Below are 27,300 nucleotides of genomic sequence, written 5' to 3' on the forward strand. Positions count from 1 at the left end.
CCAGGCTGGACAAGACCTCTTGGATCATCAAGTCCATCCATTCCTATCTGCCACTAAACCATGTCCCTGAGCGCCTCGTCTACCCGTCTTTTAAATCCCTCCAGGGATGGTTTGGTGGCAGACAGGAATGGTTGGACTCGGTGACCCACGAGGCCTCTTCCAACCTGGTGATTCTCATTCTCTGGCCTGGTGACCCACGACGTTCCCCGACGCTCAGCTGAGGCCCCGCCCCCTCCTCCACACATCGTTGAGCGCACAGACCACGCCTCCTCATTAAACCACGCCCCCAGCCACGAGACCACGCCCTCTACTACAGCGCTCCCGCCCCGCGCCGAGGCCCCTTTATGCCCCTCCCGGCATCCGTAGCGCGCGAGCGCGGAGGCTTCTGGGAGTTGTAGTCGGGGGGTTCCCCTCGCCGCCCTCAGTCGCTCGGCGAGCGGGGCCATGGCCGCCCGCTCCCTGCGGAGCTTCGCCACCGCCCTCGGCGCGCAGCGGCGCGGCAGGTACGTGAGGCGGCGGGAAGGGGAGGCCGTGCCGGTCCCCTCCTTCATCCGGGAGCGAGCGTGGCGCTCCGCTTTGGGGCCGAGACGTGGCAGCGCTCAGGGCCTGTCGTGGCGCCTCGGCGGGCTGAGGGCACTGGCGGCTGTGGAACACGGTGGATGGAAAAGCGCAACCACCCCCAGAGCTTTTCTTGTCCCCCGTCGCGAGGGGCACGCTGCCCGCCTTCAGCTCGCCGGGTGGCCCGGGAGAAAAACAGGCTCTCATTTTTCCTTGAAAAGTGACATTTAAAGGCAAAGCTCGTTTTATTTTTTAGGGGAAAGCCTTTTTGCGGTGGGTAAATGATGCCAGGAGGTGGTTTGTGGTGATTCCTGCGCCTCTTGTCCGTTTATTCATATGCTTAAGATGCTCCTCAGGCTTTATTTTTGGTGGTGAGGCAGCACCTCTGCTTTCAGGCTCATAGCTCTCTGCAGCTCCCTGAAAGGAGGTTGTGGTGAGGTGGGTGTTGGGCTCTTCTGCCAAGTAACAGGGGAGAGGGCAGGAGGAAATGGCCTCAAGCTTGAGGGTTTCACTGGAGATTAGGAAAAATTTCATTGCTGAACGAGTTATCAGGCGCCAGAGCAGGCTGCTAGGGAAGCGGGATGCCGTCACCATCCCTGGAGGGATATAAAAGGTGGGCAGGTGAAGTGCTCAGGGATAGCTTTAGTAGTGGACAGGTACGATTGGACTCCATGATCTCAAAGGTCTTTTTCAACCAACCAAGTCTATATATAGACAAAAAGCGACCATCTGGTCATATTTTTGGGCACTGTGGAATGTGCTTTGAGAAAGTGAAATCCATAACAGGTGCTTTTGAATGAAAAGGAAAAAAAAGTCAAAATACATGTTAGTTTATCCTAGAGTTTTCTCTGAAAATAAAACAAACCCAGAAGAGCACTTAATTGCAATAAAATAATTCTGCAGCACATAAAAGCAGCCTCTGTGGTCAGGTGAAACAAACAAAAAAAAAAAGGCGAAATGTCTGTTAACTTATTTTAGAGGGAATAACTTATTTTCCCTGGGAATAAAACTGAAGAGACCACTCACATGCAATAAAATAATTATGCAGCACTTAATGGAAGAAACTGTGTTTGAGACTAAATGTAAAGATTTGTGTCTGAAAGTCCTTCCTCTTTCTTGAGCTTTTCCATGTGAGAAGACTGCTTTGCCCCTCTCAAAATGTGCCCAAGGTTGAAATAGGTGACTTTTTCTGATGAGAGCTGAGTAGGCTTCCTTCATGGACACCTGCCAGAACCTGCCGTCAATGTGAAACTCCTCTTTGTATGCGAGTTCCTCGGCTGTGCTTGTGTCCCAGCCAACAGGAGAGGCTCTGTACAGCAAAGCAGTGGGTGGTGGGGCCCGTGCTGTACCGTTCTTACCCTGGATGCGCGGTAGGCTGGGAGCTCACTGCCCTGTTTGAAGCCATCCCGCATTAAGATCCACTGCACAACCTTGTTCTCCAGTTTGGTGGAAGAGGAATCCACGTGGTATTACTCCTCGGTATCACTCCCTGTTGAAACAGAGCAGTAATTGGAGGCAATTAGGAGATTTCCTTCCAAAGCAGACTCATCTGAACTAAAACACTAATGCAGATGTGTCTGTATGTCTGGGCACTTGTGTGCTTTGTCATGCTGATTTGGGAGGAGGAAGAGGGAGGGTTTAAGGAGAGATGGGGTAGGACCTTAGTGTTCAGAGGGAACACAACAGAGTCAGTTTGGGATATTGAGGTGTGCCTGTGCTTCAGGAAGAGGTGATGGATACTGTTGTTCTGCGATTCTATGACAACTGCAATATGGATGCAATCAGCTTCTCTGCTTCGCTGTCTGGCTTTCTATGACATCAGTTTGTGAATCTTCCAGCATCACCAGCTTAGTTGTATAATCCCTTCACAAGCTCTGGGACTTCCACGTGTCTCTTACTTGAGGATGTGTCAACTTCCTCCAGGGGGATATTTGCGTATTTCTAGGGCAGCTGTCATCACGACTGTGTTTAGAGCACAGTGCAGTGGACAGACTGTAAATAGCACTTGCCCTTTTTAGTGGAGTATTTCTTTCACCCTGAAGGAAGAACTAAATTGAGCGGCATTTTCAGTTCTGCATAATAGCCTTTCTTAAGAATTCCCTTTGGAGTTAGTCTGTGGTTCTCGTTTCTGAACAGGCGTGTCTGAACGGTGTGTGATACCCGAGGCATTTTACTGCACAGATGAGTGTTCTGTAACTTGGTTTCAAAAGCTGGAGAAAGGAGTCCATACAGGCAGCTCTCTGCTCCACGTAGGCAGATCCCCGTGGTTGAGGCACCAGATCATCATGCCCCTCTCCTCCTACACACAGAAACACACCCATTCGTGTGGTGTAAATCACTTGCAGAGGGAAATGAGGCACTAACTTTTGCTTCTTGGATACAAAAGAGATAACTTTTGTATAGCTTTTTTAAGATACAGGAGTCTAAGCTGTGAAGTGCCTGGCAAGGCTGCTTTCTCAGCTGCCTTTCAGGTTTTTTGATTCATCTGTAGCATGGCTAGTTTCCATCCCTGAAGCTCTTTAAATGAAATGCGAGATGATAAAGGCCAAAGCTTATAGCTGGTGCTTATCACAGACACGCCTTTTGTTTACAAAGGAAGTTTTGCAGTTGTTCAGAGCTTCACGGATTGACTGTGAAGGCTCAGTGAAGAGGGTCCTTCTCTGAACCCATGTCCCCTGTAGTCTCCTTTTTGTAACTTTGGAACAATGCTGTGTTAACCAGTCAACAAAAAAAAAAAAATGTCACAAGCATCTTAAAAAACATTCAAGATGGAATCTCGTTCCCCAAAGAGATCTCTCTGCAGCCAGGGTTAGAATTCTGGGGTTTCTTCTGTGCTGGTGGTCCTGGAACCCAGAACTGCAGTGGCTGGGCAGCTTTTTGGAAAGAGCCTGGTGACAGCCGCTCCCCTGGTTCTTTAAAGATCAGTGTGAGGAATCACACAATTGTTCAGATTGGGAAAGACCTTTAAGATCATCAAGTCCAGCCTTCAGAATGAGTGTACATAGCAGAAGCACTTTCAGACTTGTAGTTAGTATGTAACATGCTGAAAAGGAGTTGTTTGATGTATAGATCATGTTTTAAGTACCCACTTAATAAAAAAAAAATTGCATATGCAAATGTCTTCAGCTGGGAAAAGAAAGTTTGTCATTAATATTGTGGGACATGTAACAACCTTGTGTTAAAGATGAGATGAGGGATCATGTGGGCTGCTAAGCAGGAAGTGGGAGGAGGTGCTTGGTGGTCTTTGGGCAGATACAGATCTCTTAAACTGTGCTTCGGTCTTGGAGCTGAGCCAGTCTAAGCCCTGGCTGCTGCCCAAAGTGGGACAATTCTTCCCCATGTTCTCCCTCTCACATTTTGCCAGGCTTCGCGTGTTTGTCTTCTCTTTTGTACTGGCACTTGCACTCATGTGATACGTCAGCAAACCTATTCAGGGACACAGACAGAAAAGTCTTTTTGTTTTGTAGGGTTAGTTTTCAGCTAATTTAGTTCTCTGAACCTTTGTTCTTTGCAGTTCTAGTACTGGAATAAGGGGAGCAAACCTGTCCCTTCCAGTTACTGCTGTAAGCTCAGCTTAGCTGGATTGCTGATCAGCATTTAGGTCTCATGATAGATTTAATAGCACCAGAAACAAAAGCTCTGCACTTCTACAGTGATACACCTGAGTAATATAGCCTTGCAGAAGAGTAAGAAAGCTTAATGGTGTAGACTTGGTAATGTGAACTTAGCTATATTGACTCTGGGGCTGCAGTTGTTGTCTCTATGCAGTGTTGAATTGTGCTGTATAAACACAGAAGTTTGAGTCGGAGCCAATGCAGTCATTTCTGTGCCATGATGTGGTTCACGCGGCGGATGTGCACTTACTATATGCACAACCCTTCCATTAAAGATGTTGAAAGCCCTGCTTGGAGGGAGAGCCTAGGTGTTCCCAGAAAAGGAGACGCTTCCTGGTTAAGCGTGTTCTGAAATGTTTCCTGAAAGGCACTTACTTAGGAGTAAATGGAACTTTCTTCTGCAGACTTTGTTCCTGGTATGAGGTGTGAGAGGGAGCTGGGCATGAGGCTTTGGCCTCATGCCGGCAGGAGTGGTTCCTGTCTAGGTTGCTTTGTATAAGCTGGGGTATAGGAGGGAGAGTGAAAACTCTTTGTTTCAGTTTTGGAATGACAGCATTGTTACAGCAGGTGAAGGGCTTTCTGGGAACAAACAGCATGAAGTGCTTTTTTTGGTGTCTACCATACTGGATTTTATTATCATTTGACCAAACTGTTTTCAGCCAGACTTCTATTATCTAGTTTTTTTGAAAACCTATGAGATTGTTATAGTGTGGCATAGGCTGCTAGGTACCTAGGCAGTGTTTAGACAGCTCAATCCAATTATCTGACTCTTAGTTGTTTCATCAATTCATCTGCAAGTTGTGGAGTCAGCCTCCTGGGTGAGCTCCACCTGCTGCACCAACAGGAACTGCTGACAAGTGTGCTTTAGTTGAAAAGCATACTTGGATGAAAAAGTGAGTGGAAATATGGTAGGCTTCAGCACTTGAGGTTTGAGCTTGGTCTGTCTTTTTTGCCTTTGGGACTCTCACATTGCTAGTAAAGATAAAAATAGTTGAAGTGCCTTGGAGAATATTAAGGACAATTTTCACTGGCATGTTCAGTCTCTTTCCCAAACACAGCCAACAGTGCTAGGAAAGTCTGGGCAGAAGGCCCCAGAATATTGGGCTGCACACAACTTGCTCATGTCTCTGACAGTTTTCTTTGACTTCTTAACTCTTCTTTGTGCAGTGGACATGCAAGCAGAGCACAGTGTAGTGATTGCTTCTTTGTAAAAGAAGTGATTGGCAAAACATTCAAATTCTTCTTTTCATTCATTGGAAGGAAAACTGAATGCAACAAATGGTGTGTCTGTTTGCACCCAGGAGAACAAATAGGTCAGAGCTTCCAAGAAATGGATCCTCTGTTAGGCAGCGGTTTGAGATGTGTACCTCTTTCCTTGCTTGTTGAATTGCTCCACAGAAATCCACAGCCATCCTACTGGTGTGACTTGCACTATTGTGGGCACTGTACCATCTTAGGTAGCAGGCTGGGCTCTTCTTGCCTGTCTTGTTAAGTGCCATGCGATTGCAGAGTTACTGAACTTTGCTCAGAACGTTTGGGTTTTTTTAAATAACTGTAAAACATTTATATACACCACCTGCCTCCTTTTCAAGACTACCTTGCAAAAATGTTTCTGAAGTTTGTCATCTGGTACTGACCGCCTGCACTGGGAGGTCAGCAAAAATGCAACCCACAACTTGTTTCCCTGTGAAAAAGGGACTCTTTTTAAGGTACATCAAAGAAGTGGTGTACAGCCTTTCTAGTGGTGTGTGTCTAAAATAAAAGAATTTTTCAAGGCCTGTGTTTCTGTGCTAGCTTTCCATATTTTCTGAAAAGACCTAAAACTTTATCTGGAGTCCTATATACCTTATTTAAGTGAGCCTGCTTTTAGTAATTATGCTAAACTAGAATTCTTTTTGACTCTGTTGTTACTTAACTTTCCTTCTTTGTTGCTAGTTTGTATTTCAGGGAATCCCCATGTGTTTTCAGCACTGCAGCTCAGCAGAGAAGCACAGGAGATGAGTGTGGCCCAGAAGATCCCCGTGAGGAGCCCAGGCATCCTCTTTCTGACTGTGCCTTAGAGCACAAAGCCATCAAATTGGAAGAACAAGTCCGGGATTTAACTGTGAGTATGCTGGTGGTGGCATCATGTGTTTCGGTTGGTCCCCTTGACTTGATCTGTCTTTCAGCGGTAGCTTTTCTTCTGTAATCCATGCATCGTTCACACAACGCTGCTATTGCAGATTTCAAAGCGGCTTTGTTCTATGTGTGAGAGGGAGCGCTGTGAAAGTACAGCCTGCCTTCCCCAGAATTGTTGCCAGTCAGTAGTGCTGAGACACTCAAAGTATGATCCTGGCAAGCAAGACACTGTGTTGGAGCTGGTCAGGTTAGTTCTTTCACAGCATTGTACAGAGAGTATGGCAGTAGCTTCACTGCAATTAGTATCACATATTGTGTCGCACTGGATCCAGATTGTCTGAAAATGAAAGTCCTCCTCAGTGACAGCGGTGTGGTGGAAATGGTAAGGATCATGTTATAGGGACTCTGAAGAACAGATGTGACTAAGGGAAGGATTAAATATTGCAGCACTGGGCAGGCAATTCTAAAGATAATCACCCTCAGAGTGCTACCACACCAACTGATAAAACAGCTGGTTGCAGATCTGTTGCTGAGACCACCAACTTGCATACTTGAGAACACGTGAGTGTCTTAGTGGCTGCAAGTCATGCAAAAAGCAGCAGCCTGACGATGCACTGTTCAATTGAGCTGTGCCCTGAATGCTTCTGGCCTTCGCTCGGGTCTTATGAGGGAGTTGAATTTGTACTGGTTAATCAGGAGGAAAGGGATTTGGGTTTGCATGTAACGAAAATGCAGAAGCTCAGCACAATCTTCTGACATGAAGTGGCCTTTTTAAAAATAGTTTCTAGAGGACTGCCAGCTTGTCAGGAAAAGGGTCTTAGTTTGATGTCTCCCCTTGCTATTGTGGTTACAGGAACGGTACCGGAAAGCTTTGGCAGATTCTGAGAATGTCCGGAGGAGAACACAGAAGTTTGTGGAAGATGCCAAGCTCTTTGGTAAGCAGATTGAGGCAGAGCTGTGTTTACTGTGATAGCCTGCCTGCCTGATCATAAAATGCTCATGTACAGCTTTTCTCTTCCCCCATCCTGCCCTTGTTCGTTGAAAGTCTGGCATGATGTTTGGCCTGCACTTCTGGCAACTGGGCTTACTTGCTATTTTTTCTGTATATCCATCTGTGTCCTGTCAGGTTTATCTCAGTTTCACAATCTTTTTCTAATAAAATACGCCTGGTGCAATTGAATGTAATTCTGCTGACTTGGTTAAAATTACAGTTTCTTCTGTATGCTGAGAGTTGGCTCTGACAAGGTCTATGTCATACTCTTAGCTGTGTCACCAGGTTGTGATTTCCTTTACTGTAATAATGGTCTCTTCTTCAGAGGTAGTTCCTGCCTGAGACAAAGATTGTCAGTTCGTATATCAGATGTTCTTTAAAGCTTCTAAAATATTTTAGCATCAAGGAAGTGGTGGGCTGCATTTATAAGATTGGCAATGGAGACAGGTAAAGTGCAAAGAAACTGCTGTTTGATCATCACACTTTGCCAGCCCCGTATCTGAGAATGAGAAACTGTTCTCCACAATGCATGAATCTTGGAAGATTTTTTTTTTTTTAAGTTAATTCCAGTAGCTTTGAAATTAGAGCTGCTGTATTTTTCTTACCATTCTACCCACTACTATAAAATAGCTGTTGAGTTCTGGGATAATCAGCACCAAAGGTTTTGAGAGTGTTTTTTTGAGCTCTTTGAATTTTATGTGTAATGTACTTCAGATCTGAAGAAAGGTTAGGTTCTTTATTAGAAGTTACTCACGGAGTGAGACATGAGTGTCTGTAGAGCATTAAAATAGACTCTGGTGCAAGAGGAAAACCTGAAGGGAGGTTGTGGTGAGGTAGGTGTCAGTGTCTTTTCCCAGGCAGGATGCGAGGAAGCAGCTCAAGTTGTACGAGGGAGGTTTAGGTTGGATAATAGGAAAAGAATTCTTCACCAACAAGGTTGTCAAGTGCTGGAATGGGCTGCCCAGGGAAGTGGTGGAGTTGCCATCCCTGGAGTTATTTAAAAGATGTGTAGATGTAGCACTTAGGGACAGGATTTAGTGCTGGACTTGGCAGTGTTAGGTTAAGAGTTGGACTCAATGATCTTAAAGTTTTCTTCCAAATTAAACAACTCTGATTTTATGAAATGGTAATTGGTCTACTTCTGTCTGCTCCTTTGTTGCTTCTCCTTCATGCTTCTTCATTCTGTGCATGTTTAAACATGTAGGTGCTACTACTGACGGCACATAACTATTCTTTCTCTGTTTTCCTAATGTATCTTTCCAGGAAGTTGGCTGAATTCCTGATATTCCTGCACTGTGTAAATACACCACTTCTGGAAATGCATAGAACCTAAACACATTTTTCTAATGAAAAAGACTGCATGACTTTTCATGACCATCCCAAAGACTGTTTTGTCCAGTACTTCCATAATGGTTTTAACTTACAAAAAAAAAAACGTTGGATGTGTTTTTGAATGGTCATGTATTATTTCTACTTCCTCCCGTTCTGCTTGTTCTCTGCGTGCATGGGCATTTGTGTGAGCTGCTTGGCAAAACATTTACCTCTGTGGGACTGTGTGAGAGGGTGTGGAATAGTGTCCTAAATGATTACTCTTGATTACAGGAGTTATTTGGAGTGAAATACTAATGCTCTGCTTGTCAGGTATACTATATATGTGTGTGTGTACGTAGATGCATATAGATGTACCTTTCCTGGATATACCTTGGTCTGGAGAGTCTTTAGATTTACTACCCCTGTAATGATAACGCTTTGGCTGCAGGATACAGAAGGCACTGTCTGCTCTCATTAAAGTAAGAGCTGAGATCAACCAGCAGCTTTAAAAGTGCTTTCTAACTGCTGTGACTTCATGGCTGCCATTGGTACTGTAGTTTTGCGTGTTTATTTATTGTTTCTTTGTGCCTGTAGGGATCCAGAGTTTCTGCAGGGACCTTGTGGAGGTAGCAGATATCTTGGAGAAGACTACCGAGAGTGCTGCAGAAGAAGCAGAGCCTAGTAATCCAAATCCAACCCTGAAGAAAATATATGAAGGCCTCTCTCTCATAGAGGCCAAATTGCAAAGTGTATTTGCCAAACACGGCCTTCAGAAGATGAACCCTGTTGGTGGCAAGTATGATCCGTATGACCATGAAATAGTCTGCCATGTGCCAGCTGAGGGGTTGCAGCCGGGCACAATAGCACTGGTGACTCAGGATGGATATAAACTCCATGGTCGCACTATCAGACACGCGCTTGTCGGTGTGGCAGTAGAGTCACAGGAATGATGTGGGCATCATCCCCACTGGCGTCTGGGACCTTACTGAGCTGAGGACCCCTCGGGACTCAGTCACAACTGCAGCTGCATGTCTTTACTTATTTATTAAGCTAGGTTTGTATTGTACGTTGGCTTCTTTATAATGTGTGCAGTCATTTTGGCATTAATTCTAAGGTACTTGTATATTTAATAGTCCTTTTTGGAATATGTGGAGTAGTAAGAGAAGTCCTCCTATTTGTCAGAAATGTGGCACTGTAGCCCCTTTCTCCATTGCTCGTTTCTCCATTAAGACTTGTACAGGGAAGAGGAGAAAGGTGGAAGAGAAAGGGAAATTCTCTGAGAGCTAAGGAATCTTATTTCCTGGTTCCATTTCTGAGACAGATTCCTGCAGTGGCCTTCAAGAAAGTAACTTCTCTGCCTCAGTTTCCATATCTGTATTAAGGGACATATATAATAATACTTACTGACCTACCTCACAGGGATGTGGTGAGGCTTTTTTTTTTTTTTGCGAAACACTCGGAAGAGGAAAAGCCCAGAGGGCTGAGTATTATTATCAGACTGGTTCTGGTGTCTTCCCTTGTCCCAGACCCCTCAGGTGTGGATGAAGGTGATCGCTCGAAATGACATTTAGGGGCAGCTTTTTCTTATGTTACTTCAGGAAAACCATATTGAAACAATGAAATCTTTGTCTTAGTATAGCTCAGTAGGAATGAGGTTTTAAAGAGAATTCAGTTCTTAGGTCAGACTTTAACATGTTAATATTTGTTCTCCAGGAAAAACTTCAGCTTACCTCCTTGTTCCTAAAGGTAAAACAGGGGGTAGTTGTTCTTGTTGGAGCCAGAAAACTGTTCTCAAAGCTCTCTTTCTCCAACCAAAAAAACCTCCATATTTTAGAGGAGAGTAATCTCTCTTCCCTGATGGGTATTTGTGCAGCCTTCAAGCATGATAAAATATGTTCTTTGTTGCAGCTGCGGGCAAAATGAAGATGTGCCCTGAAGCAGGAAATCTGGACTGTTTTATTTTCTCAGCTCTCCAATAATGGTACTTTTAACACTAACTTCCAGTTCACGTTCAGATTCTACTTTTGTGTGGTCATAGTAAATATCAAACCTTTGGGGTTTTGACACAAGGAGAGAAATCTTTTCTACTAAAAGTCTCAAGTGCCCTTGAACCAATTTTAGTAGCGGTGACAAGAAAAGCAAGAAAAGCAGAAGGCTGAGGAAGCGAAAGCTGACTTCAAGCTGTCCTCTTAGTTGGAGGCATGTTGTTGTCACAGCGTGGCATATGTGTTTCCCAGTGGTGCTTTGCCTGGGAGTCCATTTATCTCAGCTGAAAGGATGCAGTCACTGAGTAAAATAAGAATTTAACCCTTTACAGAGCAGCAAGCAGTATAATGACAGAAGCGTTATGTAAACCAGCCTGTGGTCTGCACTATACAAAACCAAGGCAGGAGTGCTTGTTTTCAGGTTGGTTTATACTGATGCGTTAATTCCTGCCTTTTTACTTCCTGGAATCGGATCCATGGTTTGACAGTAATTTGAGATGCAGTTTAAAAACTTTTTTCTTATGGTGGATGCCATAATTGGTTTGGAAGAAAGTTTATTCTCCCATTCCTTTGCAGGCTTCAGTTGCATAATCCTTTTGTGGCGGACCTCAGGATTACTGCAGCCTTCAGTTAGCAGCTATCGACAGTCTTTCATCTGAGGAGACTGTGTGCAGCTAGTTAGTTGTCATTCCAGAATTTAAGGAAGATGTACATTTCTAGTATGCCCTGTGCAAGCTGCTTTAGTGGCAGCTGTGTGTGAGTGACTTGGTAGTGGATACCTTTAGAAGTGCAGTTTTCTGCCTCTGTGTAGTTAGGTTTTCAGGCAGGTACTTGAGATTTCAACGCTGAAACAGTGGTTCATGGCAGCGTTGGGCTACTTCAGACAAACCTTTTGTTCAGTGTTCTTGTTTTGTCTTGTTGGAAATTCAGAGGTATAGAAGACTTCCTGTTCCTTGTTTTGCTGGTCTGCATGCTGACTGGCTCACCAGGTTATGCTGTGACTCAAGACAAAGAACAGGTACAATACAAAGCGTGGCAATGCAAAGTCTTGCTGCTGTGCCTCAAGACTGTCTGGAGCCTGCTCAGAGGAAACCCTGTCTTGAGCTGGAAAGAGCATTTGGGTTATCTGCTGAGTCTTTTTCCAATATGGGGGGAGAGATGGCTATGGAAACTTTGAATATGAAATTTTATTTATAAGGAACTCAACAAAAGCAAAGGCATTTTACACAACAGGTGGTTTTCTGTCATAGGCTGCAGCTTACATGAACCAGATTTAAAAGTAGTGTGTGATCAGAAGTGATGGGATCCAAATCCTCTTTAAACTGACCCAGAGCCACTTGACTGTGAAACTATGCTACAGCTACTTGATCCGCTTCCAGACTGTTTGCCAGGCCTGCCTGTCTCCTCAGCCAGTATTCACCCGTTTTTGCCTTAAAGAAATACCCTAAAATGCACTCCTGACATTCTGTCTGTAATAAGAGGCTTTCAATTCTGCTTTTGCATCTGGGATCTGCTTTCACTGAGGCACTATCGAGTGGCTAGAGCCAGAATCCAAGGCATCCAGTTCTTGTGCAGTCTTTCTCACCCTCCCACATGCCCCATTTAAGTTTGGGAAAGCCATTTTCCCCTGTTCATGCCCCAGTTTTTTCAATCTAGGGAACTTCTACAGGATCTTACTGGGCTTTTATGATGATTACTGTAAGATGTACCGATTGCTTAGAGACTCTTTTAGAAAAGTTACCAAAGAGATAAATACTGTAGCTATTGTTTGTCCTAGTTTCTGCTTCCTTTGAATGGTGAAGTGAAAATGAAATAACCAAACCTGGATTCCATCACAGAAGCCAAATTTCCTAGGCAAAATTAGATTCTCTTGCCTTTCAAGCACACTTAATGATCTCTTTTATCATGGATGAGATTGTGTAAGGGTGGATTGAGTTTCTTCTTTGTAGATTGTTGCTCCCTTGCCTGCCCTGTTTGTGTAAAGCTTGCACACTCAGCACAGTGGGGCAGAATCCCCGCTGGTGCAGTTCTGTTGCACTCTGCAGATTTAAACTAGAGAGGAGAGCGACCTGTGAACTTTTTGTTTCCAGTCACTTTATTCAATGACTATTTAATAAAGCACACAAATACGTTAGAAGGGATGGAATAGCAGAGGGGAGGAAGTGTCACATACCTCTTGGTCATTTCCACTCTGTTCACCCAGCCATGAATGGAAGAGCTCGAACTAGGAATGCAGACAACTAGATACGAGGTGCATGCCACGGTGATGTGTGGGCCTGCATTTCTGCTCCTGGGAAGCAGGCAGCCCTGATGTCTGGGGTGTTTGCCTTGCTCTGTGACCTTGCCATATCCCTCCAGTGGGGCATGCTTGAGGTGAACTCCTGGACGAGTCTCCTGTGGCACTGCCTCATGACTGTCGCAGTGTCTTAACTCTGACCAGGAGCAGTGCACAATGTGAATGTTGCTTTGTTAACCTTAAATTCTCAGTGCTGCTTCAGCAGAGCTTCTGTTGAAAGAAACAGCTGCAATAAATCTAGCTATTAGCAGTCCTTTAATTTTTTAAACAAATGTATTTAAGTTTTATATGTGAATATTGTAGTATTTTTTTATTTTAAAACTTGAGATGTTTTGATATTACTTGCAAAGTCAAATGAACAAAGCGTCGCTAATCTCCAAAAATCTTAAGTCCATTTATTTGATGGGAAACCTGTATATATTGTAATTTTTTTGTGTTTCTGTGCTCTTTGTTTACCCAAAGGTTATGGCTCTGTGAAAGACAGACTGAAGTGTGGGAGTGGTGCAAGTAATTGACAACGACATTTGAGTTAATGTTGGAAAGGGCTGATTTCCTTTAGATGTCCAGATACTGTCCATTTGCTAATAAAAACAAAGAATTGCAGTTGTTTCCTTTTCCTTTTTTTCCATCCCCAAACTGCTGCTCATTCTGACCGTCACTTTAACTGTCTGGGACTGTGGATTGAAAGTTTTCTCGTTATTCCTGATCCGTTGTCTAAAATGTGGGCTGTAGTCCATGGCACTGGAGAACACTGTTGAACGTGTTATTAGTAATTTTTCAGGTGGTCTCCAAGAAATTCACACACGCGCGTGTGTGTGTGTGTCATCTTTCCTGATGCAGGTGAGTTGTTGGGGATTTTTGCACTAATAAACTGACACGTGTGTCATCCTCTGCTTCTGTGTGCCTGTTCCTAGAAATCTGCTCATGGACCATGGCATAGAGGAATGCTGTCTGCCAGCCTTCGGGGATGGATCATTCTGCAGAACTCTGCTAACAGCTGAAATCTTGATATCTGGTTTTATTTTTGCTGTTCTGTCTCTCTCAAAGCTCCAATGTACTGCTTTTTTGTCCTTTTGTGTGTGGTGCGCTGTAGCAAGTGTGCTGTGTGGCAGCTCGATTTAAGGGTGGCTCAGCATACGCTGTGTATTAATGCTTGTGGCACCCACAGGCAGGTTATGGTTCCAGGGATTTGCTGGAGAAAAGAACGAGCTTTCTCTGTCAGGGGGTGATTGTAACAGATCTTGTTCTCTCCTGCATGCCTCCATTCCTCATTTTGTCTTAGCCTTGGAAGGGTGCCATGTTAGTGAGCCTTGCCATGTTCTGCTGAAGCTTTGCATGCCCCTGGACACTTCTCACTATAAAAAAATACTTTGCAAAAGACCATTTGCAAATGGCCTTTATGAGATGAGATGTGTATTTCTATGTCAGCAATGTCCCCTTGTGATTTTGGAGATTCTGCCTCACAGAGGCTCATCCTCATTCTCCCAAAGTGTGTGGGCACTGCTTGGTGTTCGCTAGCTGGATCAGAGCAGGGCATGCTCCTGCCTGTTAGAAATTTCTGGCTCTGCTGGTTTTTCTCTGCTGCAAGAGAGAGAGTCAAAAGTTTTCCAACCACAGCCACCTCCATCTGCAGAAAGGACCTGAGCTGGTGAGTGTGTGGAAGAGCATTTTGCTTATGGTGCGGTATTGCAGATCAGCTCAAGCAGGGCACAGGCTGAGATTCCTGCTGGGGCCATTGGGAGTGTTATGACACGGACACCGAGGAGCTTTGCTGTGTGAACAACCAGATTTCTTATCGCCCACAACCATCGTGAAATGAGGGTGGTTAAGTAAGAGCATGTTAAAATCCGAGGCATGCTGTGAAGGTCTGTGTGCTGTGTTCTAAGTTGCTTTGGGAAGATCATCTCTCCATCCTGGTGTGTTGACACTGCCCATTGTAAGGACTTGGATGGACTGAGCAACAGGAATTTTGGCCTGTCCCCCCTCTAGATGTTCACACCTGATTTGGTGGGTTGTGCACACTCCCTCATGCAGTGGCTCCACCGGGGAGGAGGGGTGGGGAAAGGAGAGGGCCCCGGTCTTGTGTTCTGTTGCTCCTGAGACAAAGTTCAGATAATGGATTCCCAAACTAAATTCTGTCACTTGGAACAGAGCCAGCCCTGGGCTATAGCAGGCACTCTGTCTGTAATACTTGTCCCTACCTGTTCCAGAGTTTTCACTGAGTCTTTGCTATCCTTTGTAATGCGAGCAGTGGCAGCCTCTTGGATGGGATCCCCATGGCACAAGCTGCTTGCTGGGAGCACCTTGTTTTGCCCGGGGCAGAAAGTACAAGCAAAAGCTTGAAAGCTTGAAATGCTTTTGCTGATGCATAAACGGCCGGGAACCCAGTACTGAACGCTCTGTGCCGTCACCGTGTGCAGACTGAGCACATGGAAAATGTGCTCCAGCAGCACCCTGGCTGAGTTCTGCCCTGGGGTGCAGCCCCCAGCACGTTTGCAGCCGGACAGAGGTGGTGCCAGGGGGCAGCTCTGGCTTTTGGGCCCTTGGTTAACCCCTGGGTTGTTTGCAAGTGGGATGCAGCCAAGTGTCCTGGTGGATGCGCAGTGGGCATGTGAGGAACAGGGCACCGAGGATCCTTGCTGAGGTTGTGCTGGGAGTTGCTGGTGTGCTGCGCCCAGCACTGTTGGATAGAATCATAGAATGGTTTGGGTTGGAAGTGACCGTGGACATCATCTAATTCCAGCACCTTCCCAGAGGCAGGGACACCTCCCACCAGATCAGGTTGCTCAAGCCCCATCCAACCTGGCCCTGAACACCTCCAGGGATGGGGCAGCCACAGCTTTCTTGGGCAGCGTGCGCCAGTGCCTCAGCATCCCCATTGTGAAGAATTTCTTCCTAACATCTAATCTAAATCTTCCCCCTTACGGTTTAGAGCCATTCCCCCTCGTCCTACCACTACATGCCCTTGTAAAAAGTCTCTCTTCAGCTTTCCTGTAGCCCCTTCAGATACTGGAAAGCTGCTATAAGATCTTCCCTGGAGCCTTCTCCTCTCCAGGCTGAACAACCCCAAATCTCAGTGTGTCCTCATCGCAGAGGTGCTCCAGCCCTTGGATCATCTTCGTGGCCTCCTCTGGACCCTTTCCAACTGTTTCATCTCCTTCTTATGTTGAGGATTCCAGAACTTGGACACGGTACCCAGGTGAGGTCTCTCGGGAGTGGAGTAAAGGGGCAGAACCCCCTCCCTCGCCCTGCTGGTCCCACTGCTTTGGATGCAGCGCAGCACCCGGCTGGCTCTCTGGGCTGGGAGCGCACATCACTGGCTCACACCGAGCTTCTCCTTCGGAGAACCCACCGCCAGGGCTGCTCTAGCTCGTCCCCGGAGCCGCGCGCAGCCCGTGCCGGGGCGGAGCTCCGCACGCCATGGCCGCGCTCAGCCTCCCGCTGCTGCTCCTGCTCCTGCTGCTGCTGCTGCCGCCGCCGCTGCCCGCCGCCCGCGCCCCACCGCGAACCATTGGTACGTGCATCCCCCCGAGCATCCCCCTGGCATCCCTGCTGCGGCCCCTTGGCATCCTCCCTCGGCATCCTTGGTGCATCCCCTCTGTATCCCCGCTGCATTCCCTCCGCATCCCTCTGGCTCCCCCTCATTATCCCTGCTGCACCCCCTCAGTATCCCCACTGCACCCCGTCAGCATCCCTGCCGCATCTCCTCGGTACACTGCATTCTCTCAGCATCCCCCCGGCACACCCTCAGCATCCCCACCGCATCCCCCTGGTACCCCTTCAGTATCCCTGCTGCATCCCCTCGGTACCCTCTTCCTCGCAGGCGCTGCTGGCCCCTTCGGTCGCTATGCGTGGGGAAGCAGTGGGTCTGGCAGGGGGCAGAGCGGCTGTCTCGGGGCGCCCTGCTGACCCCGGCCCCCCGGCCCCTCTCTGCCGGCAGCCGTCGTGGGCGCCGGGCTGGGCGGCTCGGCCGTCGCCTATTTCCTGCAGCAGCACTTCGGGCCGCAGGTGCAGCTGGACGTGTACGAGCCGGCGGGCGTGGGCGGCCGGCTGGCCACCGTCACCGTCAACAAGCAGCAGTATGAAAGCCGAGGAGCCACCATCCACGCTCTCAGCCTCCACATGCAGGACTTCGTCAAGATCCTGGGTGAGCACGGGCACCCCACGACGTGCTGAGCTTGTGGGGCTGCGCCCTGGGCTTGTGAGGAGGGCTGCTGCCAGTCCACCTTGGCACCCGCAGCGTGCGGAGACCCCTCTGCTGGCCCTGCCACCCTGGCCCTGTTGTGCTCTGGAAGAGAAAGGGATGGGGCGCCCCAGCAGGGTGAGGGGTCCTGGTGGAATTAGTGCACGGGAGAGGGTTCACCAAATCCCACCAGATTGTCCCAGCCGGCAGGATATCAACTCCATGCAATGCCCCCACATATAGGCTCTGGCTGGGGTCCTACTGCCCTGGTGTCTCACGCTCCCTGGTGCTCCTCCAAGAGCATCTCTGCCCACGTCCGTGCTGCGGTAGCAGTTGATGTTGGCTTCCCCAGCCGGCCCCAGGGAGGTGTGTGAGCCCCGTGGGGCCGGGGCCCCTCTGCTCACCCCAGGCCTCAAGCACCGGCGTGAGGTGGCAGGGAAAAGTGCCATATTCAGCGGGGAGCACTTCGTCCTGGAGGAGACCGACTGGTACCTGCTCAACCTCTTCCGTCTCTGGTGGCACTACGGCATCAGCTTCCTGCGCCTGCAGATGTGGGTGGAGGAGGTGATGGAGAAGTTCATGAGGTAGGGGCATGCGGGATGGGGGGATGTGAGGGGTCTTCCCCAGCACTGGGGGATCATCAGGTGCCCCTGTCCCCTCCAGGATCTACAAGTACCAGGCACACGGCTACGCCTTCTCCACCCTGGAGGAGCTGCTGCGCTCGCTGGGGGGTGACACCTTTGTCAACATGACACAGCGCTCAGTGGCCGAGTCCCTGCTGGAGGTGGGCGTCACGCAGCGCTTTGTGGACGATGTCATCGCTGCTGTCCTGCGCTCCAGCTACGGGCAGTCGGTGCTGGTGCCCGCCTTCGCAGGTGACACCAGGGATCCCCTCTCCTTCGCAGCGTCGTCCCCTCTGTGGGTCAGGCTGTGGAGCCACACTCCTCTTCCTCTCCCCAGGAGCCATGTCGCTGGCGGGGGCCCAGGGCAGCACCTGGGCAGTGGAAGGAGGCAACAAGCTGGTGTGCTCGGGTCTGCTGAAGCTGACCAAGGCCAACGTCATCCCGGCCAGGGTGACGGGCATCTCTCTGCACAGCTCGGGTGAGCCTGGGTGTGGGTGCAGCAGGGTGGGAGGCTAGTGGTAGCAGCATGGAGATGCTGGGGCAGAGGGAGGCTGGTCCTGGGAAAGCATCTGGGAGAGGGGCCTGGGATCCCTCCGTCTCCTCCCCTTGTTTGATCTGTGGGGGCCCTGCAGTACAGGCGTTGGCCCTGAGGTCCCTTGGGTCTCTTCTATAGCCCCATCTTGTTGCAGGCTTGCTCCCTGGCCCAGCACAGCAGAAGGGCTGGGTAGCTGGGGCTCAAGGGGTGGGCTGTGCTGCCCCGATCCTCCTTGTCCCACTAGGCTGGGCTTCTCTGGAAGTTTTTCCCCACAGGCTTGGTAAAATCTTCTTTCCGCTTCCCTAGTGTCACTGCACTGGTGTGTCCCAGAAAACCAGGGGATGACTAGGAATAAAGAGGTCACGGTAATACAGCCTGGGGCTCAGGGCTACTCCTGACTGCCCACCATCTCGTTTCAGAGGGAAGAGCCCTGTACCAGGTGCACTACGAGGGCAGTGAAGGCCCTGGCTCGGCTTTCTATGATATGGTGGTGGTGACGACTCCCCTGCACCCCAGCAGGAGTAACTTCACCTTTGAGAACTTTGAGCCATCCATTGCTGACTTCCCGGGAGCCTTCCAGCCCTCTGTCACCTCCGTGGTGCACGGCTACCTCAACTCTTCCTACTTCGGCTTCCCCGACCCCAAGCTCTTCCCCTTCGCCAGCATCCTCACCACCGACACCCCCAGCCTCTTCTTCAACGTCATGGACAACATCTGTCCTGTCAACATCTCAGCAGCTTTCCGTCGCAAGCAGCCCCAGGAGGCCGCGGTGTGGCGCGTCCTCTCCCAGCAGCCACTGGACAAGCAGCAGCTGAAGACCCTCTTCAGGTCCTACTACTCCGTGCAGGTGACGGAGTGGCAGTCGTATCCCCGCTACGATGCTGCCAGGTCCCTCCCACCCATCGTGCTGCACGAAAACCTCTTCTACCTCAGCGGTGTGGAGTGGGTGGCCAGCTCCATGGAGATGATAGCCGTGGCAGCCAAGAACGTGGCCCTGCTGGCTTACAACCGCTGGCATCAGGACCTGGACAAAATTGACCAGAAGGACTTGATGCACAAGGTGAAGACAGAGCTGTGATGCCTGCAGGGAGGTGGTGGGCCAGGAGCTTCTGCGTGTAGTAGCCTGGGGTGTATTTATTGCCTTGGGGACACCAGGGGGTTCAGGGCTGGGGGGAAGGAGATGGGCTGCATCCTGGATGATTTAAATGTGCGTCGCCATCAGGAATACAGTCCCTGCCCCGTGTTGCTGTGTGTGTGTGCCCGCGTGCCTGGATTTCCCTGTTCCTCCTCCCCAGGCTTTACTGGGAAGGAGCCTGCGCTTTTTTTCTGTGACAAAGAGTCACTGTACATCTGTTTTCGGGGGGGACCTCAGGAGGGCTTTCAAGGATGAGGCTGGCTGGCACGGGCAGCAGATGGGTGCCCCTCAGTGAGTTGCTTGGCTCCCACCACAGCCTCTCCTGCTTTCCTGGCTTTGCAGGACCTTAGAAGTTCCCGTGGTCTCTCCCACACCACGTGTGCATGGAGCCTCGACCTGGCTGCTCACCCGGCACCCTGGGGATGGACGTGCGTGGTGCTCCTGGCTTGCAGGGAGAGGTGCCTGCTGCTGGGTGCTCCCTGTTTCCAGGGGCATCCAGGCTTCCCCGAGCGTGGTGCTTGGCTGTGTTTTGGGGAGCAGAGGGGCTTCTCTGGGAGAAGGTTGGGCAGCACCTACCACCGGGGGGACAGGGTGGAGGGGCATCACGGCAGGGTAAGGCAAGGGGTGGCTCAGACAGGGGCCAGCAATGTGCTTTATTGAGGACCTTGGAAGCTGCCCAGACTGCCCTCTGCTTTCCCCCTTCCTGGGCTGCCTGGCCCAGCACAGAGGAGCTTGCAAGGGAACGCTAGGGAGGACCCCATCCTACTGATGGAGCAAACAAAGGCAAACAGAGGCTTTGGGAAAGGAGGTGGCCTGATCCTGCCTAGCCAGGGGAATCTAGGGGCAACTGCCTCCCTCTCTCCCCCAGCCCACCCTGCTGAGCTCCTCCCTGGAGGTGAGGGGGCTGGGGGTGGTGTCTCTCTGCAAGGCTGGCTGCGTAGCTAGCTTCGGGGGCTAAACACCCCCCGAAGTGGCTGCTTGGGCTGAGGCTGATGGAATCTGCAGGGGGATTCTGGGGAGCTCTTGGAGCTGCAGCCTCCTTGCACAGAGGCTCTCCTTACCCTGACGCTTGGCTGGGCGACTCTCCCAGAGGGCTGGAGAAGCTCAGGAAGCAAGAGCAAGCTGGTTAGATGCCTGGCTGCAGCAGTTAGCTCTGTAGCCTCAGAAGATGCATGTGCAGGCCACAGCAATGGTCTCCATGACCATCTGGTACTTCTTGTGACACTTCTTCCCGGAGGGCTTGTGCCCAGCCTCGCCTGGCGCCTGGCAGAGCAGCCGGCGGACGGGCAGGCGGCTGTAGATGGGGATGCTGGCCATGGTGCGGTCCTCCTGCATTGTGAACGGGTTGATGCAGCCAGTGCAGAGACATTGGGCTTCTGGGATGTCTGCCGGGATCCGCGTCGCATCGTGGTTTATGCTGGAGGAGAGGAAAAGCAAGATGAGGCTGGAGAGGTGGTAAGATGGGAGTCAGTGGGTGGCTGGGGAAGGGCAGGACACCAACTCTGCTGGGTAAAAAGGGGTCCTGTTTCACATCACACCCCCCAGCAGCCACCACAGCTCCGAGATGCTGGAGCTGGAGCTGCCACGGTGCTCACTGGCACAGAGCTACCCTGCGTGTCCCCAGGGTCCCTGCCCCAACCTCACCTGTAGGCCCAGGGGGACAGGCTCCTCCTGTTGGACCTCCAGAGCCTCAGGTTGACCTGGCACTTGGTGTCTCCTGGCTCGGAGCTGTTCCTCAGCTGGTGCACCATGTCCTGGATGCTGTGTTCGTAGTCTGACATGGAGGTGTAGGAGTCATCTGGGGCCCAGGCCAGGGCCGGGGTGGCTGGTGGGGGGCGCACTGAGCCTCTTCTCCTGCCTTTCGCTGCCTTGCTTTGGTCCTTTGCTTCAGGGACCAGGACCATGGCAAAGGTGAAGATGCAGAGGAGAAGCTGAGGAGGAAGGAGGATGGTGCGTGACTGCATCAGTCTGCAGGGTTGGCGTGGAAGGGGAACTCTCCCACCTCCCAGGGGTCACCGAGCGATGGCAGAACCACCTTGGCTTTGGAGTGGCCTATGTGACCCCCAAAGGGTGCAGCTGTCCTGCAGGCAAGACCCGTGGATGCACTCAAGGGCAGGTGGCAGGAGTGGTGGGCACAGGGGCATGGTGAGTCCCTAGCCAAGCCCCAGCTGCTGTGTGTGGCTATAAAGCCCATCAGCTGAGTTGGAGCTGCCCCAAGTGCCCCGGCCACCGCTGAGAGGGATGGGTGCACCTTCAGCTCAAGCCATACCCAGGCAGTCTCTGGTTTAAAAGAAGCTTTAGAGATGAGACAGTCAAGAATGAGATCTTTATCCAAACCCTCCTCTCCCTCCCTCTTTGCTCTGAGGATGGTGAGAGAGAAGAGAAAGATGCTTTTTCCTTTCCTTCTCCCTCCAGCCTTGCCGGGCCGAGCTCCCGTGTGCTGCCACCCGGCAGGCTGCCCAGTGCTGAACAAAGTTGCTTTCTGTAGTCCTGCTCCCTGCTATTCGTGTCCCTGCAGCCGGCCACAGGCAGCCATGCACCCTGACCGAGGGCATGCGGTGCCCTGGGCAGGGACCACTCCGACGGGGCTATTTTTCCCCTCCAGTGCCAGTCTGTCCAGTTAAACTGTCGCAGCTTTGCTCTCCGAGGCTGTTGCAACCTTGCCATGCCAGGCATGGGAGCGACGGGCCTGGCAGACCACAGCGTGCATCTCCAAAGCAAACAAACCCAGGTAGCCACCCGTAAACAAGCGTGCAAATAATCCTGTTATAGAAGGAAAACAAGGAAGGAGCCCTGAGCTGCTGTGCAGCCACCTACCAGGTTTGGAGCCCGCTCCATCGCCGCCGAGGGGCTGATGTCCTGCAGTGTGGCTGGCACGAGCTGAGCTGGGGAGCTAAAAAGGGAAAGCCCCAGCCCCTGGCTCCGCTCTGCCGGAGGTGTGTCCGGTCCCCGAGGTGCCAGGGAGCCTCGCCACCCGCAGGGCTGGGGGCCAGCACGCTCTGGGACTCGGCCACCCACCGCCTCCCTGGCCACTGGCTCCACCTGCGGAGGTGGCTGGGGATGGTGGCAGGTCCCCTGCGGACCGTGCAGCCTGGAGGGGGCTCAGCAGGCAATAACCTGGGCTCTGGGGGTGCTACCTGCATGGTCACAGCCCTGCCAGGGCCAGGGGGCACAGGGCTGGTGGAGCAGGGGCTCGCGGTGACTGTGTCCTGAGTGGGCAGCAAGGTGTGCAAGGAGCTTGGGGCTGTCCTGCTGTCCCTGTGGGGGCAGCTGGGGGCTCATCGTTATCCCTGTGCCACCACCAGTCCCTTCTGCCCAGCAGTGGGACAATGGAACCCCTCTCTTCCTGCGCCCCTGGTCTGTCTGTCCCGAAACGCTTCTCCTCCTGCTGTCTGCAAACCCGTCCCAAAGCCCAGGCAGGGGGTACACCCCAGCTCTGCTCGCAGCTGGCCTCGGGGCTGAGCCCTGAGCTGCAGGGTGACGGGTGGGTGCTGCCCCTGGCTGTACCGCACTGCCCCGGCTCCCCGGGACCGGGCACTGGGGTGCAGGGTGCTGCGTGGGGGAAACTGAGGCACGGGAGGGGCCGGCCGCCGAGCCGCGTTTTAGGGAGGGGGGATAGGGGGCCTCTCTCGCTGACCCTGGATGAAGGCCGAGGGCTGCAGCAGCCCAGTATTGCAGCCCCCTTGCCCTGGGCTCTCTGTCCCCGCAGCCACGCAGCCGCTGTGCCACACGATGGTGCTGTCCCCCACCCAACCCCCGTCCTTCCTTTCTGTATCCCTTCCTTCCCTCTTCCTCTTCATCCCTCCTCCCCTCCCTGCATCCCTCCTCCCCTCCATCCTTCCTTGCTGCCTCTCCTCCCATCCATCCCTCCCTCCTCCCCTCCCTGCATCCCTCCTCCCCTCCATCCTTCCTTGCGTCTCTCCTCCCATCCATCCCTCCCTCCTCCCCACCCTGCATCCCTCCACCCCTCCATCCCCAGACTGTGAAGGGAGGCAGGGATACCTCATGCTGCTCCCCAGCTCACAGACAGAGGAGTGGAAGTGCCCCTGCTCCCTCCCCAGCACCACCAGCATGTGTGGAAGCACTAGATGTTGAGCTTCCCTCTGCTTCCCAACTCTGTGCACATCTCCAGGGGTCTGAAGGCCTTTGTGCTTTGTAGGGTGGTGGGAAATTTCCCCCTCCTTGTCCCAGTCCATGAACTGGGCCACTAGAAAACCACACGAATAGGATAAAATTCACTGCACCCCCAATTCACGCTGCATCCCTCCTCTTCCCAGCCTCACCATCCCGGGATGCAGCAGGGGACGCAGCGTGGCTGCTCGCGCTTGCAAGGGAGCCCCAGCCCATGTTAAGATCCCCCAGGTCAGCCCCAGCACAGGGTTTTAGGGTACTTGCCGTCCCCTCAGGTGAGACCTGATGCTCTGCACTAAGCACTGCATGTTCCTTTTGTCACCTCGGGGACCCGGTAGAGAAGACTTGGCCATAGCAGGAGCCCTGCAGCTGCCCCAGACAGTACGGCAGCTCCTCATCCTCCAACATCAGCCTTTTTGGGGATGCTGAGCCAGTCCCTGCCTGCACCCCAGTGATTTCACCCTCAGGTCTGTGATCCCCCAGGAAGGGCTGGTGAGCAGCCCCAGGTCTGGGTGCTCGGTGCCGTCTGCCTGTGTGTACCGCAGCCGCCTGCGTTGTGTCAGCGCTCGACAATGCTGTTTACACATGAGAGAGACTCAGAGGCATCCACGCCGGCAGCCAGTTACCCAGTTTTGATCTTTTTTGGTGAAAAGGAAACCAGGGCTTTTCAGACATGGCCAAATTTGATAAGCTGGAGGAGGCAGGGGCGGTCTCGGGAAGCTTTTCCCCACTGGCTTTGTGCGAGGGAAGGGGCCATGGTGTGCTGGCAGCTGGGTGGTGGCCAGCCCCTGTCCTCCTCCCCTGGGAGTGGGTTGCCCAGAGGGGAGAGGGGGGTTGTTTTTTGGTTTTTGTCATACATGCTCATCCCTGCTCCCTTCCCACAACATTGCTCCATTGCCACTGGAAAGCAGACCCGGGGAGTGGGAACTGGCCCCTAAACAGGACAGGAGGAGCTGCAAAGGTGGGCTCTACCTGCTTTAAATAAACCCAAGCATCTATTTCACAGGGTAACAGAGCCCAGTGCCATGCTTATAGCTGAGCCCAAGCTCCGCGTCAGAGGCATGCAGGGCAGCTGTGCTGGGTGGGAGGGATGCGCTGGCCAGGAAACCTGTGACAGGGCACACAGTTGACAGAGGCTGCGGGTAAGGGAATGGGGGAAATGCAACCACAGTTCCCACTCTGGCAGAAAATAGCTTTTTGCCTTTTTTCATGAGCAGGAATGCACCTACTGGGGCAGGAGATACTGGTGTGGGGTCTGTGGCAATGGGCAGCAGCGTTGCTGGGGCCGTACTGCAGCGCATGACCATTTCTCAGGACAGCAGTCTGTTCCCAAGCTGGAATTCTCCGTGGGGTTTGTGAGGCCCCAGCACAACCCACCTACCAGCTTGGGCTGATGGGAGGCTCCGACACAGCCGTGGCATCTACTATCTCTGTATGAGCAACATTTTCCACTCATCAAACACAAGCATATTCTAACAAGCCAGCCTTGCCAGAGCCAGCCCCATGCCCTGGCTGGGAGGAGAGCTGGGACTGGAGCCACTGGTGTGGGGAACAACACAGAGATCCCCCACATCCCCCTCCACCCCCTGGCAGGTAGTGTCCAGCTGAGCCAGTTGCGTGGGGCTCACATCCATATTTGCACAAAGGGCCGCTGAGCGTGTGAGCAGCTCCAGAGACACCCGAGCCAAAAAGGCTTATTTTAAGCTTGCTGGAAAAAGAACATTGTTTAGTGGGAATTAAAACGCCATGTTCTCAAAAAAGGGAAAAACAAAAAGTGCTTAATTCTGCCGGATCCTGGCGCTACATAAACACAGCCACAGCCCGGCTGGCGAGGGTGGCCAGGAATTTTTTGCTGGCATCGAGGAGGGTGGATGGGTGCCCTCCCCTGGAAGTTGTCATGGGACACAGAACCATCCCCTCCTGCACCCCGGTGTCGCCAGTGCTGTCCCTGGAGTCCTCACCCTGATGGGAAGGGTTTTCTCGTGGGAGGGAAGGGGCATCGCTGATGCAGATGCTGCAGCTGCAGAGCCACCTGAAGTGCCCGGCTGCCACCCATGGGCAGGAGGGGTGACGATGTGAGGGTCTGGATGAGCTGTCATCGTCCTGGAGTCTCCCTGTGCCTGGGTTCTGCATCAAAGGACACAATTATTTATATAGCGCTAATCCGGCTGTCTCAGCCGCCCCACAGCCAAGGGCAGGGAGCTGGGTGATGCTCGGGGCCGTGTTAATCACGCCTTTTGGATCACATGCATGAGATACCAGCCAGGATTCAGTGTTGGGAGGCAGAGCTGTGCAGGGCTGTTCTTTGGGGCTGGGGACCGTGGGGCCAGCAGCACCCTGGCCTGACTACCCCCAGACAGGAGGCTCACAGGGGGCTGGAGGTGTCAAGAAAGTGGCTGCTGGCAGTTCTGGGACATTGAGGCAGGAGAGAGGCTGCACGTCCAGCACATCCTGCTGCAGCCCCGCCGGCGCATCCATCAGCCGCCCAGCGTTTACAGCACGTCACTGGTTACATGATCCAGACACTCAGGTTCCTCCTGCCCCACTCCTCTCCTGCCTTTTGTTTTCTTTTGCTTTCTGCTCCTGGAGACAGAACACCTGATGGAAAAAGCCTGCTCCCCGTGCTGGAAACACCCGCTTCCTTCCGCCCCTGCCTGGCACAGCGCCTGGAGCGCTGAGGCTCCCTGCTCCTGCTGTCCCGTGTCTGGCTGACCCTGGGGTGGCCGTGGAGGGGACGGTGTCAGGGCATGGCAGGGACAGGCAATGCTGGGTTTCCAAATAACTCAGTTTTTCTTCCAACACACAGCCTAAGCCACCAATCGTGGTGGCTGGACGCAAGCCCCTGAGCACCTCAGAGTGGTGGCTGCATTTTGTGCTGGACTTCAAAGGTGAGACAAAGTCCTGATAGGACACCCTCTGCATCCTGACTCCTGGGTGCTGGAAGGACTGTCCTACCAACCCCATCTAGGGCACAGGGAGCAGCCTGGAGCCACCCCTCTGCCCTCCTTGTAAGGCCACAGGTAGCTCCCAGGGATGGGCTTCCAGGGCAGCGATGACCTACAGATGTGTGAAGAGAAAGCCTCTTACTTTAGGGCTTTGGTAGCTTTTGCTTGCGGGCAGTTATCCAAGTTCCCAGTTTCCCAGGGCAAGACAGAGGGCAGAAGGAAATGGAAAGCTTGGCAATCGCACTGACGCCTGCCCTGGAGGGTGCTCGAGTCAAATGCCCCCTCCTCCCTGTGGCCCTGCGCATGGGGCCACTGCATGTGGGGAACCCTGAGCTCCTGGGGAGTCAAGCGGTGGTCAGAGCAGAAAGTCTCCTGCCCTGGTCTCCATCCCCTGATTGTATGTGCTGCACTTTTAGGAGTTGGTGGAGGGAAGGGATCTACAAAGCAGCACAGGCCAGTCCTGAATGTCACCTTCAGAGCTGCTCCAACCCAGCTTGTTCATTAATCACACTGTCCTGCCCCTGGAGGGGAGATGGAGCGTGCATGGGGTGAGGGAGCCAGGGGCTGCCTGCTCTTGGGTGTAACGATACAGGGGCTGAGAAACAGCTGCCCCCTCACAGCCTCCTCTGATGGTTGGACTTGATGACCCGATGGGTCTCTTCCAACCTGGTGATTCTATGATGTCGGGCAGCAGATGAAAAGCCTGTAAATTCAAGTGTGCTTGGATGTTAGCAGGGCTCGTGAGAGAGGAGTTTCTTCTCTCTCTCTCTCCCAAGGCTCTCGGGACGGTGGGAGCAGCTGGGGGGGCTCCCTCTGCATCCCCTCATCCCCTCCTTGGGGCGGACGTGAGGCTGTCGCGGCCACCCAGGACCATC

The 27,300-nt window shown here is 51.9% G+C and overlaps 3 protein-coding genes across 4 annotated transcripts; 2 read left to right on the plus strand and 1 right to left on the minus strand.

Moving 5' to 3' along the window:
• The first annotated feature begins 354 nt into the window (after positions 1 to 354).
• On the plus strand, positions 355 to 13,476 carry GRPEL2 (GrpE like 2, mitochondrial). Of its 2 annotated transcripts, XR_011338498.1 has the most exons (5): positions 355 to 503; positions 6,108 to 6,276; positions 7,144 to 7,225; positions 9,187 to 10,573; positions 11,154 to 13,476. XR_011338498.1 is itself a non-coding variant. In XM_069869023.1 (4 exons), the coding sequence occupies exons 1-4, from the start codon at positions 445 to 447 to the stop codon at positions 9,540 to 9,542; spliced, it is 666 nt and encodes a 221-aa protein (XP_069725124.1). In that variant the 5' UTR covers positions 355 to 444; the 3' UTR covers positions 9,543 to 13,476. The 2 variants fall into 2 exon arrangements, 1 of the variants encoding a protein (XP_069725124.1); XM_069869023.1 differs by having other exon boundaries at positions 9,187 to 13,476.
• Positions 13,477 to 16,293: 2,817 nt separating this feature from the next.
• PCYOX1L (prenylcysteine oxidase 1 like) lies at positions 16,294 to 19,447 on the plus strand. Its single transcript, XM_069869541.1, has 6 exons — positions 16,294 to 16,387; positions 16,814 to 17,020; positions 17,466 to 17,640; positions 17,720 to 17,931; positions 18,017 to 18,157; positions 18,634 to 19,447. Exons 1-6 carry the CDS (start codon positions 16,294 to 16,296, stop codon positions 19,290 to 19,292), a joined length of 1,488 nt encoding a protein of 495 aa, XP_069725642.1. The 3' UTR covers positions 19,293 to 19,447.
• A 770-nt stretch (positions 19,448 to 20,217) lies between these two features.
• Positions 20,218 to 21,275, minus strand: IL17B (interleukin 17B). The gene is made up of 2 exons (XM_069869311.1): positions 20,994 to 21,275; positions 20,218 to 20,766 (listed from the first exon to the last, which is right to left on the minus strand). The coding sequence occupies exons 1-2, from the start codon at positions 21,251 to 21,253 to the stop codon at positions 20,511 to 20,513; spliced, it is 516 nt and encodes a 171-aa protein (XP_069725412.1). The 5' UTR covers positions 21,254 to 21,275; the 3' UTR covers positions 20,218 to 20,510.
• Between the last annotated feature and the right edge of the window lie 6,025 nt (positions 21,276 to 27,300).

The sequence above is a fragment of the Phaenicophaeus curvirostris genome, chromosome 15 (assembly GCF_032191515.1).
Source record: "Phaenicophaeus curvirostris isolate KB17595 chromosome 15, BPBGC_Pcur_1.0, whole genome shotgun sequence".
NCBI classification, from domain to species: domain Eukaryota; kingdom Metazoa; phylum Chordata; class Aves; order Cuculiformes; family Cuculidae; genus Phaenicophaeus; species Phaenicophaeus curvirostris.

Bases quoted from the DNA above. Each gene is read 5' to 3' on its own strand.
- GRPEL2 (XM_069869023.1), top strand. From the start codon at position 445: ATGGCCGCCCGCTCCCTGCGGAGCTTCGCCACCGCCCTCGGCGCGCAG. The intron at 504-6,107 runs GTACGTGAGGCG...CTTTGTTGCTAG, and splicing joins GGCGCGCAGCGGCGCGGCAG to TTTGTATTTCAGGGAATCCC. The intron at 6,277-7,143 runs GTGAGTATGCTG...TTGTGGTTACAG, and splicing joins AACAAGTCCGGGATTTAACT to GAACGGTACCGGAAAGCTTT.
- PCYOX1L (XM_069869541.1), top strand. From the start codon at position 16,294: ATGGCCGCGCTCAGCCTCCCGCTGCTGCTCCTGCTCCTGCTGCTGCTG. The intron at 17,641-17,719 runs GTAGGGGCATGC...TGTCCCCTCCAG, and splicing joins GTGATGGAGAAGTTCATGAG to GATCTACAAGTACCAGGCAC. The intron at 18,158-18,633 runs GTGAGCCTGGGT...ATCTCGTTTCAG, and splicing joins CATCTCTCTGCACAGCTCGG to AGGGAAGAGCCCTGTACCAG.
- IL17B (XM_069869311.1), bottom strand. From the start codon at position 21,253: ATGGTCCTGGTCCCTGAAGCAAAGGACCAAAGCAAGGCAGCGAAAGGC. The intron at 20,767-20,993 runs GTGAGGTTGGGG...CCTCTCCTCCAG, and splicing joins CTGTCCCCCTGGGCCTACAG to CATAAACCACGATGCGACGC.